This window comes from Saccoglossus kowalevskii, chromosome 9 (genome assembly GCF_978046115.1).
Source record: "Saccoglossus kowalevskii chromosome 9, keSacKowa6.1, whole genome shotgun sequence".
Taxonomy (NCBI): domain Eukaryota; kingdom Metazoa; phylum Hemichordata; class Enteropneusta; family Harrimaniidae; genus Saccoglossus; species Saccoglossus kowalevskii.
In genome coordinates this window covers 25,486,771-25,508,822 of record NC_140649.1, presented here as the reverse complement: position 1 = coordinate 25,508,822, position 22,052 = coordinate 25,486,771, and the positions used below count along the sequence as shown (strand labels likewise).

At 35.6% G+C, this 22,052-nt stretch overlaps 1 protein-coding gene across 4 annotated transcripts in view; it reads right to left on the bottom strand.

Moving 5' to 3' along the window:
• Window positions 1–6,937: 6,937 nt before the first annotated feature.
• Window positions 6,938–22,052, bottom strand: part of LOC102808514 (uncharacterized) — a 30,483-nt gene continuing 15,368 nt past the window's right edge. The window contains exons 9-10 of one of the 4 annotated variants that reach the window (XR_014930597.1): window positions 21,850–22,002; window positions 20,098–20,384 (exon numbers count right to left, since the gene is read on the bottom strand). Coding sequence is in view for 3 of the 4 variants with exons in the window: in XM_078005540.2 (XP_077861666.2) it covers window positions 20,344–20,384 (41 nt within the window). In the remaining variant the exon portion in view is untranslated. Of the gene's footprint in view, window positions 7,145–20,097; window positions 20,385–21,617; window positions 22,003–22,052 lie in introns of those variants that run through there. The other 3 variants (XM_085503793.1, XM_078005540.2, XM_085503792.1) reach the window with 3 other exon arrangements.

Genomic DNA, 22,052 nt, shown 5'->3' with positions numbered 1-22,052 from the left:
AAGTCTCAATAGAGTATGAGGGAAATGGCATTTTCACTGGAATTTATTTTAGCGGAAAAATGTTCACAGTGAAAGGAAGTATTCCACATTATTACATATATACTGCAGTTTATTTTGATTCGTCCCTGAAATCAAAATCGGTACTTCCACACCCCATATGCAAATGAGGTCTGAGAGCGAATAAAGTAGTCCGTTCAAGAGTAGCGTTTTTCGAAACATAGCAGAAATAAACAATATTTAGAAGTACGATACTTTACGTTTGGGTACATGAATATATTTGCCGAGTGAAATGAAATTTGAACAACAGTAATGGTACTTCTAAGCAGTAACTTATTTTGACTAAAACTAATTTGCATATCACCCATGCAATGATGTTTTTGGTATTTTCACGGTCAATATGCAAATGAACATGGTATTGGCGATTCGCTCCACTTGGATTGCCCTTAAAATCACTTTAATTTTGTGTATCTGTGTGTGTGTGTGTGATTTCTAGTGTTTTCACGTATTAATTCTTCTGTGATTTGTTTGGCTTGGCCGATTTCGCTCAAACTTAGCAGGTAGGTCACACCTTCACCCTAGTTATCAGGAAATGTATCTCCTACAAATTTTGGATACAACACCTCAGACATAGCTCATTTTGCTCAGCTTGAGTGTGGGCACAAAATTACTATTGGTAAAATCTGAAAACAAATTCTGACCACCGTTTCCATGGAAACACCCAACAACTGAATTTTTTAATACCTTCACGCCAAATGTATCACACCCTACATTTCTATGATTAAAAAGCATGGACGTAGCTCATTCTAATCCGCTTGAGTGTGGGCAACAATTTACTGAGATTTTTGTTTGGCTTGGCTAATTTTGTTTATAATTGATAGGCAGGTCGTACCGTCACTAATTGGCAAAACAATCCTGGTCCACAGCTACCATGGCAACAGCCAAAAACTGTTTTTTGAATACTTTCGACCCCAAATGTATTACCTCCCACTAGTCTTGTATTCATGCCTTTTATTTTGGCTACGTTGCACACCGGTAAGAGATCACCGACACCGACATTGTTACACTGTATCAACGTAATCCCGACGCAACTTTGAACTTTGAATGAACTGTAAATGCTGCCTGCAATCTAGAAAATACTATCGGTTGGAAATAATAAATTTAAGGGATTGTTCAGTTACTCTGGCCTGGGGGGGGCGGCGGCAGATTCCATTTTGTCAGCTGTAAATCTCAGTTGACCCACCCCTATCAACAACAAAAAGTGGGCGACCCCCTAACATTATATTTTAAAACATGCTGACCCCCCCCCCGAAAAACAAAGAAACATTAACAGTTTTGGCTCTGACATGATTACAAAATGTATAATGTGCATTGAAAATATCGTGGTTTGCCGTAATTTTTAGTGTTTGCATTTAATAGACCAGTCACCTTAGGAGGGGAGGGGAAGCATAAAGCCAAAAAACGACTACAGAAAAGGCTGCAGGAAGTAGGGAAATCTATGCTGCTAAAGATAGTAAATAAAAACAAAGCTGTGGAGTACTCACTTGATAAACGCCCTTATAAGATAGGAAAAGAGGATTTGAATCTAGGCGGTTTGAAAACTAATTTGGATTTAATATATCTTTCATATCTTATAGACCAGGAAAGCTTTACACCTGAAGCACAGTCTGTGTTTATGAAAACAAAGGACACTTTGATTTTTGTATAAATTTGTGTTGGATTTTGGTATTTTACAGAGCAAAATATGCATATTTAAAAGTTAAAAAAACAAAAAAACTATTTATTTATATACATGAATCCATTTAACTTTTTTGATATGCTGAACAAAAACTGTCACTGCTCTTTGTACTAATTGCTGTGTTTTTCCGTCTCCAGCTACAATTGGATAAATCCAGTAAATATCTTATACAATGGTGACTTCAGACTTTAAATAAAATAATCTGATATCACATGGACTTGGGATGTGTTCAAAACTTAACTGTATAATTGCATGGGGCTTTGCCGCATTGCATAATCTGTTAGTTATTTTTCAACTTCAACCCCAAAATATTTAGCCTATAACATTTTTTGCATCAACAAATTTATAGGCAATATGGGTAATAGTTATTATTAAGAACACATTTGTACGATTAACTTTTTAATCTATTGTTCTGAAATAAAATTTAAAAAAATATATGCATAAGCGCGTGTGTGAATTGTGGAAAACAGGGTGACCCCCCCCCCCATTCGCAAAATCAAAAACCGGGTAACCCCCCTACTGATCCACCCCCAGGCCGAAGTAACTGACCAATCCCTAACAACAGCATACGTCCTAGCATGGAGGTAGAAAAGCATGGTCCTAGCAATAAAATAAAATGACTTCTAAGGACTGAATGTTTTTTTTTTGCGAACTATACGGTGCCCGGTTTTAGTTATAAACCGACGTTAGCTTCACGTTCATGTCCTACCATGGCAACAGCCGAAAACATATTGCTAGTTTTTTTTAGTGGAGTGGATCGCCAACCGGCTTGTTTTCATTGGCAAAATCGTTCAGCAACATGTTTGGCATAATAGGTGTACATCACATGGACTACTACGATTGAGAGAACTTTATGTATGTTGAATGAGTTTTATAAACCCCGAAGGGCTCTTGGAAGATCCACCCGCAGTAAAATTAGCGATTGCCATGGAGGCGCAACCATCAACATCAAAATCCCAGGAGGTTTCTGCTGGTGACGTTACCCAGTTCCATATAAAGATCACCAACGCCAAATAAGCAACATTTTAACCGGTAATCAAGATTAATTCAATCCACGGCTAACAAGCAACATCACAAGTGAAGTTGTAGCGTGAAGCTCAGCGACTACTGCTGACAACGTAAGTCATGCTTGCGTGCCTTCACCATTGTATTCAAACGAATCACGTGGTGTGCCGTTCTCTTTCAAACCCGGGATTCGATCAATAGGGGAGTTTCAGTAAAAAAAACACACATTGCAAATCATGCAAATTCAACATTTTCAAACCAGTATACTAAAACAGAAATGCTCAGCGATGCAAAAGAAGGATAGATGTTACTTTTCATTATACACATCTCTGTTGATACAATCCCTCACATATTCTATTCCCAGTTATACCTGCGTAAATGGATTAGCCTCTTTTGATGTTGACATTCAGACTAAAATCACGTGACAGGCTGTTAAAATTGGCTGTTGCATACACTTTCGCCGGTCTGGAAAATGTGTTTAGTTAGCTCTCATTCAAGTAACAATGCAGATTTCCCAGTGGGAGTGAAACTATTCGACTCTGCCATTAAAAAATAGGGGTGTTTTGAGCAAAAAACGAATAACCCTGGAGTGCACACAACACACTGAATTTCGGAACAAATCTTGCATTATTTACATCAGCAGAATACCACAGAAATATCAGACGAAACATGGAAACACTATATATATGTATTTCGGCCTGAACCCTCTCTATTGCAATTCCAGGAATTACCCCCCATATGTGCAACCATTTTCCACCTTGGTACCACCCAAGCCTGAAAACAAAATCTTAATACCACGCTGAAGCGTTTGGTAATAATTATGTCTGCATAACCTATCACACCTAGATACTAGTGATTGGCTTATTGTGATTGAGTTGTTTTTGTCTGGAGTAACACTCTTAAAACCAGGGCACGCATGGCGTGATTGATCATGCTTATGTTTGTTTGTTTTTATTTTCGTTGTAGGCTGTCGCTAATACGTTCAGAAGTTCAGCAAAAGTCATGGATAATGTTTGAGGTTTTAAGCGTAATGTTGTTTCTAAATTAAATCTAGGTGCTTAGGCTCGGGCTCGATGCAAGATGGCAGCCCAATATAAAAAATACCGGTAATGTAATTGCAATTAGCTGAGTGTGCAAATTATTTAGAAACACAAAGTGAACAGACGCCGTTGACAAACAATAATGTTAAAATCGTTGTTATGTCAACGTTAATAACAAAACATGGTGGAAGGTATCGCCAGTTTATCTGGATCTGAACGGTCTTGCAGTGAATTTCGCTACGAAGTTTGTGCCGGCAGCAGAGCAACATGTTTTTGCCGAACTAAAACTCTCGGTCTATACCGCAGTTTACAAAACATAATTGTTATCATCATTGCTATCTGAATTATACTAGATAAACCAAGGATAAGTCCCGACTGGGTGTCTCTAACGCCTTAAGTAAGTTTTGATTATACCATGTGTTCAGCACTGAGCTTTGACGACGCTGGAATATCTTGTGTCACAGCCTCCCCCCCCCCCCCCATTCGGCCTAAAAATCTATATTTATCCATATATACTAAATCCATTTATAAAACGTCATTGCGAGTTATAGGTTTGAGTCAGGTACTAAAGGAAGCAATCAGACTATACACTTTATCTTTATATTATGAAAGTTGTGATATACCTTACATTTCATGCGCTTTCAGATTCGGATTGGTGTAAATACACGATCGAGTCGTTACTGTATGATATTCGGTAGGATATATAGATACCGATTTGAATAAGGTTAACACGTATAAACACGTCGTGAAATATTTATTCAGTGGTAAACAGAAAAAAAAGAGGAACATTGAACTAAATATCGATGTCTACAAATAATACGTTAAAATCAACGTTTAATTGGTGCCAAGAAAGAAAATCAGATAACTGTAGTTCTCTGGCATGAAACGCTTCCCCTCTGAAGCCACTTCTTGTTGAGATAATTATTAATCAATCCACGGTAAGCAGTTAGTAAACCCCGACCGCCCTAGAGATAAACTCAGCTCGTACCTAGAAAGCGTCCACTTCATACTTTTTAGGTGAAGTTTTAGTCCTTTTAAATTAAAAACAAAATCCAAAAAAATGGTGATTTTTGGAACAGATCAAAACAATAAAATGTTTTTATTTGAAAAAACCACAAAAAAAAAAACAAAAAAAAAATCCAGAAACTTCAATTATCGTGAAAATATATAACATGTAGGCGGTAACATGTGATCTTCAAAAAGAAACATGATTAGATGAGTTAAGATGACTAGTGCACTACAATTTACGTCATGAATAATTACGAAATGTTATTTTATAATCAAATTGCTATGGAAATGTCATTTGTTTTCATGTGAAAACATTCGGAAGATTGGCGGTAATTAGAGCGTGGTAAATCAACGTTGTTTACCGAGAATTGTATAGATTTGTTTCGTTCAAAATTCATACCTGTTTTTGTATAATAGTTTTACACAGTAATTGATATTCAATTGCGACAGTAAAGTAGGCGAGGGGAGTTCAGGCAAAACTATAGAACAGGACACGTATGTATCGATGTCGATCACTCTCGAGATAGGACTGCTGTAAGTCATTCTGGTGTGACCAGGCGCCAATATGTGAACAGAGCAATACACTACCACCAAATTATTAATTATTCTAAATTTAGTTGAAACCACAGAGAACGTGTCCACCTGCAACTTGATGATTGATGTAAATTGTTACATTTTGTTTGTTTTTTTCAAACATGGCAATGATTATTGTTTGCCAGTATAATGTGAATAACGGTAAAGGGTGTAGTAAATCGCAGTTTGAACAATGGGATTGTTTTTATTTAGAACAGCATTTCATATAGTGTTCGTAACAGTCGGAATAGTCAAAAACAACAATAGTGAAATAAGCCGTCAGTTAATAATTCAGACAGACAGACAGACAGACAGACAGACAGACAGACAGACAGACAGACAGACAGGCAGGCAGACAGGCAGGCAGACAGACAGACAGGCAGGCAGACAGACATACAGACAGACAGACAGACAGACAGACAGACAGACAGACAGACAGACAGACATTGCATGGCATATACACTACTGTATTAGTCTATGTCTAAACTTTTATATGATGTATAGACTGTAACAGTAGCATGCTTAGTTACTTTTAGAGACTACCTGACAAACTAGTCAATTTTAAATTGATTTTCTGACTTTCAGTTTTTTCACGATGCACATAACTCTAATTCCATCTGGGCGAGTATGACTGTTACCGTATTTATAGATATTGGTTAGTATGCTTTAGCTAGTCAAACACATTCGAAGTTCCATTAGATATACATTTTGAAAGAAACACTGTTTGCTGTGTACCTGGACATACACTCTTAATTTAACTGTAAGATTGGCAGTCGTTTTTCCAGTCAACAAATATCTCAGCAAGTGAACTTGCAGAGATGGTCAGGTCATAAAAACAATTCGTCCCATTTTACGACCAATAAACATGCCTTAGGACATCACTACCAGTGCTAACGTGTTTTCAATCATTTCGATTTGAGATAAAATTTTGGGTTGAATAAAATAGATGCTCGTCCTACTTGTTAAGCACAGTATTTCTTTTATATAATACACTTATATATAAAGAACTGGCTACTAACCCCCTCGTATGCAATCATTGATTTTGAGTTAATCATTAAGCCAGCATAAATAGTTGTTTGCCCTGTTATTAGGATACCCCCGAGGATTGACTAAACACACCGTGAAGTATTCAGTGGTAAACGGAAAAAAAAGAGGAACATCGAACTAAATATCGTTGTCTACAAATAATTCGTTAAAATCAACGTTACCAGTCATCAACACTCGATATATTTGGCTTTATGATTATAAACACACAACCATATAGCAGAAAATGTCAGTCTTTGGAGTCCACATCCCCGTGAACCGATTGGTGCCTAGCGAGAAACGATCATATCACAGATAACTGTAGCTTTGAACAATGGGGTTAGTTAATACATATAATGAGCGTTACATGCTGCAAGCTCGTTATTTTATTTCCACTTTATTCTTAAGCAAATAATTGCAAATAGTGAGCTGGTGTGTTGCTTAACATCTGACTTGGGGATGGGGATATCAACATAAATTAAAAATTAGGATTGTCAGGAACCTTATCTTAACACCCCATATTTGTTTTGAATAAAAAACAAGACTATGTGTGTAAGATGAGAACATTTTAAATCATTGACCAGTCTATGACATACAATTTTAGTATACAGATTGTTAGTCCGGGTTTCAAATACGACTATATGAATCAGAAACAATATCCAATTGTATAGTATACAGTATCCATTGGTACGCCCTTGGTGACTCAAAAGTAGATCTAAATAACAAAGCCACCTTTGCTCCAGAATATACCGCAGTCAACCTAGAAGATAAAAGAGAATATAATTCGTAGTTTCTCAATCATTCCCCAAATGAAAAACAAATCGGGCTGAACATTTGAAGCAGGGGTTTGCATAACTCCAACCTGTTGTGAATCTTCATTATTTTAGACGGAAGTATTTTTTTTTGAACTACGAGTAACCGTGAAGATTAAAGAAATAACTATGTCTGCATAACCTGTCACACCTAGATACTTGTGATTGATTGATCTATTGTGATTGAGTTGTTTTTGTCTAGAGTAACACTCTTAAAACAAGGGCACGCATGGCGTGATTGATCATGCTTATGTTTGTTTGTTTTTTATTTTCGTTTTAGGCTGTCGCTAATACGTTCAGGAGCTCAGCGAAAGTCATGGAAAATGTGTGAGGTTTTATGCGTAATGAGGTTTCTAAATTTATCGAATTGATTAGGCTCGGGCTGAATTCAAGATGACAGCCGAATATAGAAAATATCGGTAAATTAATTGCAATTAGCTGAGTGTGCATATGATTCGGAAACACAAAGTCGACAGGCGCCGTTGGCAAGCAACAATGTTAATAACGTTGTTATGGCAACATTAATAACAAAACATGGCGGAAGGTATCGCCAGTTTATCTCGCCCTGGACAGTCTTGCAGTGAATTTCGCTACGACGTTTGTGCCGGCAGTTTACAAAATATAATTTTTATCATCATTGCTATCTGAATTATACTAGATAAATCAAGGATAAGTCCCGAATGCGTGTCTCTAATGCCTTAAGTGAGTTTGAATTATACCATGTATTCAGCACTGAGCTTTGACGACGCTGGGACATCTTGTGTTACAGCGCCTCCATTCCGCCGAAAATCTATATTTATTCATATACTAAATTCATTTATAAAACGTCATTGCGAGTTATAGCTTTGAGTCAGGCACTAAGGGAAGCAATCAGACTATACACTTTATCTTTATATCATGAAAGTTGTGCTATACCTTACATATCATGCGCTTTCATAATCGGATCGGTGTAAATACACGATCGAGTCGTTACTTAAACAATAATGAACGACCCGCCAACCTATAATGGGCGAAAGCTCACTTTGTGCGACATATATGGAGCACAAAGTGTGCTTAAGTCCATTATGGGTTGTCGGGGAGTTCATTATTGTTATTATTTTGTAGCGTTGTCATTACCAGTGGATTTGCTGCCTGTAAAAAGCGGAACAATTTGGAGAAAAATCTACAGTGAACGGTATAATTTCAAAGTCACTGGCCCGTGAATCTGAATAATTTAAAATGTCTTTCTGGAAATTGTTTCCACAATCTCATATGCCAAACTAAGAAAAAAACTAGTTTTAATCCATTAAATATTATTGTATTGAACTCATTTACATTGCGAGTGAATGATGTGTGGTGTGGAGTAGCATTACAGTGATCACCCGAGCGAACGTCACACCGTGACTGGTACGCCGCATCGGTGTCCGCCACTACGCTAGATCGCCGCCGTGGTCCAGCTGGATCGACTGTGCGTAGGGGTGCGTACCCGGGGTACATGTACGTAGTTGCATCGTTACCCCATCCCACTAGTGTTTTCAAACAATCAAGGTAGATATTATTGGCAACTGTCCTTTCTGTGTAATAGTTATTTTAAATTCCACGGGAGGGCGGGGATTTGACGAATACTTTGAAGCCAAACGTAGCGTAGCGGGCGAACGAACATGACCGGAAAGCTAGTGGGTGTTAGCCATCTATCATGATTTATATTTCAGTCAGTTTGACAGTGGTTGCCATGACATATACTGATAAATGTTAATGACAAGACCAGATGGCGAGCTGGTCGAAATCAACCAAAAACATCTTATGACTCTGCAGTTTTTAAGATACAAGACAGTAGCTGTAATTCTAAACCAATGTTGTTTGTGATTTTAAACTAAGGTAGTATCTTTGTGGAATGTTAGTGCGAGATTATTACCCCATCAATATTAGTTAGCGTTGACAATGTATAGAAATGTTTTCTCTAGACAGCTTGACGAGTAATTAATTGATTATGATGTGTAAGACTTTCATGTGATTGGTTGTTTGTTGGAAGGCAAGGCCTTGGAGTCTCTTATACTGATTGTAATTGGTTAATGGGTGACAAGAAATAAAGATGGATTTAATGCTGTCTCGGGTGAAAACCAGGGACTAGGCAGAGAATCGTTTTGGGAACATGAACGAAGCTTGTGTGTGTCTTTTGTTAGCCTAGCGTGGAAACGACCGAACGCCGGTTACCTAAGTGAAAGGTTTTAAACCATCAAAAATACCTATCACACATCCTAGAAGGAGGACCAACAGTGATTTTAATCTCACTGTATAAAATAAACAGATACACACCTGAGAACACGGATAGTTTCATTTATTTATACAAACTGTGCCCGGACTGTTACATTTACCGGGAGTCGACGCCGAGGAAATACAAGTCACGTCGGTCTTTCGTTGATCTCGTTTCGCAAATTTTGTAGTACAATAAAACAGAACAAATTCATCTCTCTGTACTCGTAGACATACACGGATCATATTTTCACCCTAAAAACAATTGTACATAAGTATCTAAAGCAAAATGGAAGATTATACACTTGTTTCATAGACTTCCAGAAAGCTTTCGATACTGTCTGGAGAAATGGTTTATTTTACAAACTTCTGAACAGTGGTATAGACGGGAAAATTTATAATATTATTAAATATATATACTTAAATACAAAGGCCTGCATACGATTTGGAAACAAGACTTCTTCTGTTTTTGAGACAACTAAGGGAGTAAAACAAGGCTGTGTAATCAGCCCTATGCTTTTTAACATCTATATTAATGACTTAAATGATGTATTACAGGATAGTTCAATAGACCATGTTTCACTAAGTGACACTAAAATTAGCTCACTCTTCTATGCAGATGACCTAGTTTTACTTTCCACAACAAACACTGGTCTTCAAAAAGCATTAGATATTTTATCAGACTATTGTTCTAATTGGAAACTTAGTGTCAATTTAACAAAAACAAAAATTGTTATTTTCAGAAAAAGAGGTTTAAAAACACATGATAAATTCCTATATCTTGGAAATCATATCAACTGTGTTAACTCCTATAATTACTTAGGTGTTACAATGCAGTCTAATGGGAAATTTACTGAAGCCAGACAAAACATGGCAGATAAAGCCAACAGAGCCTTATATGCAATGTTAAGACACATTCCACCTGAATGCAACTGTAAAACATTTATCTATCTGTTCAGAACATGTATTCTTCCAGTACTCATTTATGGTTCAGAAATTTGGGCAATTGAAGTTTTGGATGAAAACAAATGGGACAAAACTACAAGTGAAAAACTACATTTGAAATTCTGTAGAAATATTCTAGGCCTAAATAAATTTGGTGCAAATTTAGCTTGTAGGGCAGAGTTGGGCTGTTTCCCATTACTAATAGACACCAAGAAAAACCTTATCAAGTATTGGTTACGCATACAAGGGCTTCCAGATAAATGTCTTACAAAACAAGCATATTATGAACAAATGAAATTCAATTTACCATGGTGTTCATCGGTTCAGAATTTAGTTATTGACTCAAGAATTCAAACTAGTAAAACAGATTTGAATATGAAGAACATTGATAAGACTTTAAAAAAAAACTATATTACATTTTGGAAACAGAATGTCAATCAAGAAAACACAAAACTAAGAACATATGCAAAATTCAAAAACACTTATAATTTTGAGTCATACTTAAATTGTCTTCCGAAAAAACATCAAGTCTGCATGTCACGCTTCCGAACAAGTAACCATTGTTTGGCTATTGAGAAAGGAAGGCACACACAGCCAAAAACTCCCATTGAAAAAAGAATTTGTAATTTGTGTTCCCAGAATAAAATAGAAGATGAAGTTCACTTCCTTTTAGAATGTGAACTAAGGATGCAATAAAACTTGATTATGATTATGATTATGATTACATTGTACCCCCATTTCGTTTATCGCATTTGCTTGGATAAATTATCCTCGGTTAACCTCACTTCATCAACACGATAAGACGAACTAATCAGGAGACCACCAGGACAGCGGCATCAGTCGCGGAATCTAGAAGCGTGCGTACTAGATGGAACGCTTCGCCCGAACGCGCGTTAGCGTACAGAGCAGACGACGATGCCTTCAAAATATTGTCTGATTTCGATATTGAAATCCGCTGTTATTGGTTATGAACCGTTTTATTTGATGCCGATTTTGGTGTTAAATACTTGTTGTCTAACAATTTCTCTTCTTTTTCAATAGTTTTTCTTTATTCGTTTTCGAAATCAACATTGTATTTATATCCATGGGACAGGGCCTTGATGCTCAATAATGTAATACATTATCGCGAATAATCTGCTGCAATGACGACATAAAATCCATGGTATTGATAATGCTATAATATAATGTATGATATTCGGTTGGATATATAGACATCGATTTGAATAATAGTATGGGGTTAACACGTATAAACACGTCGTGAAACATTTATTCAGTGGTAAACAGAAAAAAGAGGAACATTGAACTAAATATCGTTGTCTACAAATAATACGTTAAAATCAACGTTTAATACACTAGATACATTTGGCTTTATGGTTATAAACACACAACCATATACCAGAAAATGTCATAGTCTTTGGAGACCACGTCCCTTAAGAACCATTCTCTAAGCAATATGGGTTGGGAACCGATTGGTGCCAAGGGAGAAACTATCAAATCAGATAACTGTAGTTGTCTGACATGACACGCTTCTCCTCTGAACCCACTGCTTGTTGAGATAATTATTAATCCACGGTAAGCAGTTAGTAAACCTCGTCCGCCCTTGAGATAAACTTAGCTCGTACCTAGAAAGTACTCACTTCATATTTTTAACTGGAATTTTAATTCTTTTAAATTATAAAAAATCTAAAAAATGGGGAATTTTGGAACATTCCAAAAAAAGTTATTTAAAAAACAAAAAAAACAAATATAATTTCCAGAAACTTCAATTGTCATGAAAATATATAACATGTAGGTAGAAAATGTGATATTCAATGAGAAACATGAGTACATGAGTCAGATGACTAGTATACTTCAATTTATCTCATGAATAATTACGAAATAGTTTTATAGTTTCACGCAGTAAAGGATATTCAATTGCGATAGTAAAGTAGGCAATGAAAGTTCAGACTAAACTATAGAACAGGACACGTCTGTATCGACAGCATTTTATCGGAGCCCTACGGCTCGAGCCGGCTCGAGCCAGCAAAAATGGCCGTGTATACGCGTTCGGCTCGAGCCGGCTCGAGCCAAGTTGGCTCCAATAAACCCTCGGGATTGAACTCCGATAGGGTTGAGCTCCGACATGGCCCCGACCGTGTATACGCAGGGCCCAACTATCGGAGCCCAAATCACGCACTCAATCGTCTTCTTCAACTTGAAGTAACCTCTCATTTCAATTATGGCGGAGACAATATCGTTCGTAACTTCACGCAATTTCCGATTTGACGAAGAGGTACGCGCCCTAATATCTATTTTGCAGAGTAAGGAAATACTGCGATAGATTGACAGGTCAACGGGAAACAGAAAAATGGCGTACGAAATTATGCGACAAAAACTTGAAAGAAGGACTGAACAGATCCAATGAAAATTGAAGATACTTTTTAAAGACACCAGAGATAAAAATCGTAGAAGCGGTCACGGTAAGGTGACATGTTCCTAGTAGGTTTAGATTGACAACTGTAACATATATCACAGCAGTTGAACAATGACAATAACCTTTAGAGAATAGGCTGTAACACATTTCAGCTGCCGTGTTTCCTGTTTATTCGAGATACTACATGTTGTATTACCTAAATCATAACACCAGACTCGATCGTGAGTGTTTATTTATCCCAGATCAACAAAATCGTGCCATGTAAAGAAACAACACAAGCTCGACACCAATATCGTTTTCAGCCATGTTTTTTCTCACACTAATTATTAGAGGGCACTGTTCCGTTATGCTCTGACCGAACTGAATCGATCTATGGCAGATCTCGACTCTTGTTCGGCCCCGACCGTATGAACGCATTGGAGATAATCTCCTGTTAATCGGAGCAGAATGATAGAATGATGCCGTGTGAACATAGCAGATGTCGATCACTCTTTTTTTACTGCTGCGCCACTGTTGCGATTTGGTCAATAAACCCACGAAATGAAACGCAAAGTAACGAGCACGCTATTTTGACCCCAGTTATTGATTTTTCAGTCATAACTGTTTAGGTGCGTAAATTCCAATAAACTAACACACGCTTACGTCAAGTATGCATCTTTTTATTAGTTCGAGGATAAATTAGGTTTATCACAATAAACGAGTACTACTGTAAAATGTACTGTTACTGCGTCATCTAAAGTAAAACTCAGGATTGTCTCTTCTTTCGAATAATTTCAACTGACTATGAGGACACTGTGTGGCGTATATATAGTATACAGTAATCTGAAACCATAGCAACCTTATCTTAACACCTCATATTTGTTTTGAATAAAAAACAAGACTATACGCTGTGTGTAACATGAGAGCATTTTAAATCAATGACCAGTCTATGACATTATGCAATTTAAGTATACGGACTGTTAGTCCGAGTTGCAAATAAGTATATAGTTTATAGTAGCTGTGGTGACTCAAAAGTAAGCCTACATAAAAAAGTCACCTTTGCTCCAGAATATACCACAGTCTACCTAGAAGATAAAAGACTGCATTATTGCAGGAGATTTTAATGTCCCCCTCGACCCGATTATAGACAAATACGGTAGCTGAATCGATAATAAAGGGCCTGCTAGAGGAACAATTTACAGCTTGATGAATAATTTGAAATTACTTGATTTGTATAGAAAATTTAACCCATCAAATTATCGGTTTACTTGGAGGCGTCAAATTCGGGTTCACGATTAGATTACTTTTTGGTCCCAGAACGGTTACAAAAACTGACCTTTGAAATTCCTGATTGTGGAAGAGGTCCCGGATTTTGGAAGTTTAATAATAGCCTTTTAAACGATGAAATTTATGTCGTGCAAATTGATGCTTTGATCATTGAAGTACAGAGAGAGTGTAACTGTTTGTGTTACAATGCTCAACAAACATTCGAATATTTAAAATTCAAAATCAGGGAGAAAACCATTATTTATAGTAAAAACAAGCAAAGGAATCTGCGTAACAACGAGAACAACTTAAATAGAAAATTACAACAACTGGAAGAGCGTACTGATGATCAAAGCATTTTGCTGCAATATGAGCAAGTGAAAAATGAACTGGAAAAGTTGATTGCGCAACAAATACAGGGGTCTATTATTCGGTCACGGGTAAATTGGTATCAATATGGAGAAAAGAGCAATAAATATTTTTCAAACCTAGAGAAAAATAACTATAAAAAGAAGTCCATTGACAAACTTAAGGATGGGGACACTGATATTACAGACTCCAAAGAAATATCGAACACCTTGCAAGATTTTTACGAGAATTTATATTCCAAACGAAATTTGGAAATTAATGAGAATAGTTATAGCTTCCTTGAAACTGCCCATATTCCAAGCAATCAAATATCTGCAAAGGAGAAATTACTAAAGACGAGTTATTTGAAGCTCTTAAGAGTAGTCCTAAAAATAAAACCCCCGGCTGTGATGGAATTCCGCCCGAATTCTATTTGCGATTTTGGAAAAATATCAGTGATTGTCTTCTGGCGTGCATAAATTTCTTGACTATACTAAAGCATTCGATTCATTGGAATGGTCATTTATGTATAAAGCCTTAGACGCATTTAATTTTGGGCCTTCATTAATAAAATGGGTACAAACATTCTATACAAACATTCAAAGTTGCGTTTTGAACAAAGGTGCCAGCACTGGGTGGTCTGAGGTACACAGAGGGGTCAGACAAGGATGTCCTCTGTCCACTGCTCTATTTGTTGTTTCGATAGAACTACTTTTAATTCATATTAGAAATAATGAACGTATTAGGGGTATTATATTACCCTCTGGATACCAGCGACAAATATCTGCTTATGCAGACGATACGACATTCATACTTAAAGACAGCTCATCCATTCAGATTTCCCTAAACATTTTATCTGATTTTAGTAATCAGTCCGGTTTGACTTTAAATTCCAGTAGGCGATCAGAATGGGGGATGGGTGCTTCCACGGGGCTTATCGCCGTCTTTGGGTCCCGTTAGGGTACTTGGGGTGTATGTAGGTCACGATTAATACGAAAATGAAAAACTTAATTTTTGGACAAAAATTAAAAAACATGAAAGATAAACTTCAGATATGGAAATCGAGGGATTTAACCCCACAAGGCAAAGCATTACTGGGCAAATGCTTCGGAGCCTCACAGTTAATTTACATTATGAATAGTATACCCGTACCAGTTAATGGTATTAAGGAAGCAGGTGCATATCTATTTAATTTTCTGTGGAAAAGGGAAAAAAACATCATATTAAGAACAATACCATGCTTGGCCACTTTTCTCAAGGTGGCGTTAACTGTTTAGATCTTGAACTAATGAATAAAGCATTAAAATTAACGTGGATAAACAGAATATTAGAATCACAGTCATCATGGTCTAATTTTCAAAACCATTATTTTAATAAATTGGGAGGGTTGGCCTTGCTTATGAATTGTAATTATTCGATTGACTCGCTCTCAGTCAAGATACCTATTTGTTGTCGTGAAATTCTTAGTCACTGGTCAGAGTTCCAAAAATCACAAAAGATTGCCGAACCTAAGCCAGGGATGCATATAATATGGAACAATAAGTACGTACTTATTGATGGAAAATCGATATTTTACCGAAATTGTTTTGACCACGGGGTGAAGTACGTAAGTGATTTGACTGATGAGAATGGGGAGGTTTTGTCATTCAATCAGTTCCAGACTAAATTCAATATCAAATCAGATTTTATTAAATATTATGGTTTAACGTCCGCAATCCCTACAAAATGGAAATCTGCATTAAAACGGCGTACGTCGCCAAAGGAGACGAGACTTATTTGCGAAAACTATAAGCGATATAGCAAATTCAAATGTAATGACTACTACAATGTTTTAAGAAATTACAAATTTGAGAAGGCCATTGCATTAAGCACGTTTGTTAGTAAACAATATACAGATGATGTTGACTGGCAGGAAGCCTGGAAACAAATTAAACAGATAACAATCAACGAAAAAATGCGCGGGTTTCAGTATAAAATTTAGCATCGTATTCTTGCGACAAATGTTTTTTTATACAAAAATAAGAAAATTGACGACGACAGATGCAAAAACTGTGACCTAAAAGAAGATTTGAAACACTTGCTGTGGGAATGTGAAGAAAGCCAGAAATTCAATACAATATTTGTAAAAAAGAGGTAATCTTTAATTCTGGTGGCAAAAGTAACTTTCAGGCCCTGTGGAAGAACTTAATTCTACTTAGGAAATACGAATTATATATTGCGAGATTCAATAATTCTAAACCGAACTTAAACTTATTCATTGAAAGAGTAAAACAAACCTTTAACCTAGAAAAATCGATCGCAGAATAATATAACAAACACGAAATATTTGTTAACAAATGGGAAAATATAATGAAATACCTCGAAAAATTATAATACTGTAAATATATACATATATAACATGAGCGACTTTTATTGTATTATTATTACAGCACATTGTATTATTATTACAGCAGATTGTATTATTATTACATCATATTGTATTATTATTACAGCACATTGTATTATTATTACAGTACATAGTATTGTTATTTCAGCACATTGTATTATTATTATTACAGTACATAGTATTATTATTACAGTACATAGTATTATTATTATTACAGCATATTTTATTATTATTACAGTACATAGTATTGTTATTTCAGCACATTGTATTATTATTACAGCATATTTTATTATTATTATAGTACATAGTATTATTACAGCACATAATATTATTATTACAGCACATTGTATTATTATTACAGTACATAGTATTATTATTACAGCATATTTTATTATTATTATAGTACATAGTATTATTACAGCGCATAATATTATTATTACAGCACATTGTATTATTATTACAGTACATAGTATTATTATTACAACATATTGTATTATTATTACAGTACATAATATTGTTATTTCAGCACATTGTATTATTATTACAGTACATAGTATTATTATTACAGTACATAGTATTATTATTTCAGTACATAGTATTATTATTATTACAGCACATAGTGTTACTATTACAGCACATTGTATTATTATTACAGTACATAGTATTATTATTACAGTACATAGTATTATTATTTCAGTACATAGTATTATTATTACAGCACATAGTGTTACTATTACAGCACATTGTATTATTATTACAGTACATAGTATTATTAAAAAATAAATAACAGAGATTAGCACACGGCCAACAGCCCTCGACCAATCAGAGTCGCGATAAAGTGAGGTTCTATTTCACCACGAATTCACTTAGATCACGGCTGAAAAAAACGGATTTTCATCGCTACAATTTATTTATAACAGAAAGATCAGATACAAAGTATCCATTAAGTTACGCTCGATTCAACTGACACTACTGGCAGCACGTAGGCCATCGTTGCAACATTTTGACAAAATGTAACATAATGTACTAAAATGTTATTTCACAAGTTTGATTGCTGTCTAAATGTCATCATTGATTGGCTAATACGAATCTTTTCTCGGGCTGATTGGCCAGTGCTAAGTCGGTTAGATCACGCCCCTTGATGACTATGAGAATTATTACTCGGGCCTACGGCCCTCGTTCAAATTCTTATAGTCACCTAGGACCGTGATCTAACCTATATATATATACCAAATCCGTACTTTCACAATCATTCTAAAAATAATTTTTAGATCAAAAATACATATACATTAGTATGTGACTAGCCTCCCCCCCACTGAAAAACAAATCATGGCAATCGTGAAGTAGGGGTTTGCATAACTCGAACATGTTGTGAATCTTCTTTTATTATCTTATATTAGACGTAGTATTTTTTGTGAACTACGACATACGGTAAAGACTAAACAAATAATTATATCTGCATAACGTGTCACACCTAGATACTTGTAATTGATTAATTGTGATTGAGGTGTTTTTGTCTGGAGTAACACTCTTAAAACTAGGGTGCGCATGGCGTGATTGAACATGCTCATGTTTGGTTTTTTTATTTTCGTTTTAGGCTGTCGCTATTCCGTTCAGGAGTTCAGCAAAGGTCATGGAAAATGTTTTAAGTTCTATGCGTAATTCCCAATTTGTCTTCTTGGGCTCGGGCTCGATTCAAGATGACAGCCGAATATAGAAAATATCGGTGAATTAATTACAATTAGCTGAGTGTGCATATGATTCGGGAGCTAAAAGTCAATGTAAAAACGTTGTTACGGCAACATTTATAACCAAACATGGCGCAAGGTATGGCTACGAAATTGGCTACGACGTTTGTGCCGGCAGCAGCGCATCATGTTTTGCCAACCCAAAACTCGCGACTACACGGCAGCCTTACAAAATTTACTATTTGTCATAATTGCTATCTGAATTATAGCCGCTTGGTATTAGTTTATTCAAAACTGTAAGTGTTGAATTGCAATTTATCTTGCTAACTGACTTTCTAATAATCCTCAACCACTGTATGTCCAAACGGTGGATAATACATTTTTATATGTGTAATTCAAAGTTTCAAATATTGGTGCTCTCCTTGAAAACCTTTAATTAGGTTTATCGATTATTTTGCCGGTTTTGCCATTTCTATTCACTTGTTTATCAGACACGCATCGTCATAATCTTACTTTTATGGAAAAAAAAATAAAAAGATATTTTCACTCGTGTCACATCATAAGCAATTATCAGTGCTGTAATCGAGAGCAAACTTGGGTCTCCCCCAACTGAGATAGAGGGCGCATAGTACATAAACATCAATTCATTCCTTCAAAAAATATACTTTATTACACTATTTTCCCATGTGCACTATTTTGTAAAAAAAATTTAAGAAATTTGTATGGTAAATCTTCCATAACATTCTGTATACTCCATCGGATTACTTTTTCTGCAGAATGAATATATATACGTTGAAGTAAAATATACGTTTAATCGGAAACGCAATAGAATAAAAGCCAGATACTGGCCATCTTTATGTTTTTTTTGTGCGTGTTTTTTATTGGTTCGTATGAATTGATTTTCTAGATCTGTTGTATAGCCTACGCCACGTGTAGTAAGTATGGCTGGTTCAGTTCGACTCGGAAGAAATTGCGTGTACTGAATGTACATGCCATGCAAGGACAGTTTTTTTACATAACTACACTGGTCTGGTAAAACAGCTATAAAATTACATTTTACAAATAGATATGCAGTAGTTTGGGGTTGGAAAACTGACACAACTCAAGGGCATACACATGTTTTCACATATTCTGTTTGAAACTTTTGTTTCAGCTAATAAAAGGATGTTTATATACTTTTTTCAATATCTTATCGTGACCGCAATTTTGGATAAATCACTAAATTATATTTGAGATAAAACAAGAATAAGTCCCGACTATGTATCTCTAATACCATGTTTTCAGCATTGAGCTTTCACGACACTAGAACATATTGTGTTACAGCGCCCACAGTCGGCCAAAAATACTTATTCATCCACAATATTCATTATTAAAACGTCACAGCTTTGAGTCAGGGAACTACACATTATTTTTATACTATGAAAGTTGTGCTATACCTTACCTTATATGCGCTTTCGTATTCGGATTGGTGTAAATACACGATCGAATCGCAACTATATGATATTCGGTTGGATAGGTTATTACCTGGATGTTCTATAATGGTTTTGCTTTCAGTTGTTCACCGAGTAGATGATTAGAAATAACCCATTATTTCTGATGAGGTGGACAGGGTACAACTTTTTTGAAGATATTGATCATGTTGCTTGTTACTCAGATGTGTAAGTTTCAATTCAGAAAGACATGAATTATTTTTATTCTCACCACTCCAGCGGAGTATTTTACTGATTTTGTGTCCTTTACTCGTCCTAATTTCATTTTGGTTTCATTGTTTTACAAACGGCAATTATAAATATTGTTTCATAACAATGTATTTATAAATATAAATGTTTTGAGCTGTCACCATTACAACCGTTGATTTAAAATCTGTGCACCGAGCTTAGAACATGTGGATTACTTCGTGGTCTCTGTCTCTGTATCTTCTGTATCTGTATCTATGACCAATAAAGTATCAAGTCATTGGTTAGAAAACTGCTTTATTTATTCAGATGTCGAGAAACTAACTAACAAACTCTAGTAAAGATGTTGAGAGTAAGAGTAAAATCACACCCACTAAACACTTTTAAGGTAGAAACCAACTCATAATTTCTGAGAAAATTGATTCGCATGACAATGTTCATTGGTTTATTATGTAAAATCATGAAAGTAATGTCCCATGGTACAATGAAATTATTCTGTGTGTTACGCTATTTTTAGAACAATTGATGGAACACAATGTTAAGGAAAAGTTACATTTTTTGAAATAATTCAGAACAACAAAAAGTACTCCATCATTAACAATATATGATTTTGAGATATTGAATAAAATTTCTGCCATAGGAACATATGGTAAAAGCATTATAATAGTGCCACAATGGCGACTTTCCACTAAAATACAACCATCAATTTCCTGAAAATAGAGCTGGTGAACTCCAACTTTTCTATGTTATTATACTTATATTGCCTTGGAGTACAGTTTATTGCAAAATGAATAAATTCTGGGTATTTTCATTCATGAGTAGGCTTCTACCTTAAGTTCTTACAATACATAAAAACTGTTAATATGCGAATACCTTTGTTTATAATTGCAATTGATGGCTTATTATGGTACACGCACATTCACGGTGCGTTTAGTAGTATGCTACTAAAATAGCGGGTTGCACTCTCGGTTCATTTCTAGTACAACTACAGTATGCAACGTTAAAATAAGTGGTCAGGCAGGTTACGCGCTTAGCGTGTCATAAAACCTCCCTAGATACTTGTTTTGTGTACACACGGCCCTGCCTTTTGTCATGTATTTATTTCCTCTTATCAATGATTGGACGAATAATACCACCAGACATGGTGTGGAGCTTTGGCTCAATATATGAAGAAATGCTTCAAAGGTCACGTTTCAACTGCGCATAGCTGTAGATATTGTGTATGCACAAAACAAATGCAACAGTCAAATATGACATTGCAGAATTTTGGTGTAAAATTTCAATAACAATTATAACTCATTTCCTCACATGGGTAAAAGTAATTGAGTCAAAATCACAGATTATAGAAATAAGCACCGAAACGTGAAATACCGAAGCTGTTCGACACGTTGCAAGCAATATATCGACTATTCTCAATTTTTCGATTCGTTGACTAAAAACCTCTTTGTTTGTGCAAATTTTAACATGCTTTAATTAGGAATTAAATTTGCAATTACCTAAAAATATTAATATATTGTTATACAAATATATAGTTTTCTCTAAATATCAGTGGATTTAAATTGAAGGCGGTATAAATACGTATAACACCTGTTTGGGGACGACGAAACGTATTCCTACACGAGGAAAGATTTATAATTTAAAACACAAAAACACACAAATAAAATAACATATTTGTTTTTGACGAAAAAAACGCAAATTAAAAAATATCGACGTCTCTTACATCTATTTACGTCACAGAAACGCTTTGTCGCTAGATGGCGCCATTCATAGGGACGGCGGTGTCATTATTTATGTCAAGGTATATATATCAACACAAACTGCCCTCACTGACACACGAGTCACTGCATGTGATCGGGTAGTATAATGTCACACTCTGACATGAAAAACAAAAATAACAGCATCAGTAGCATTAAAGTTATTTAT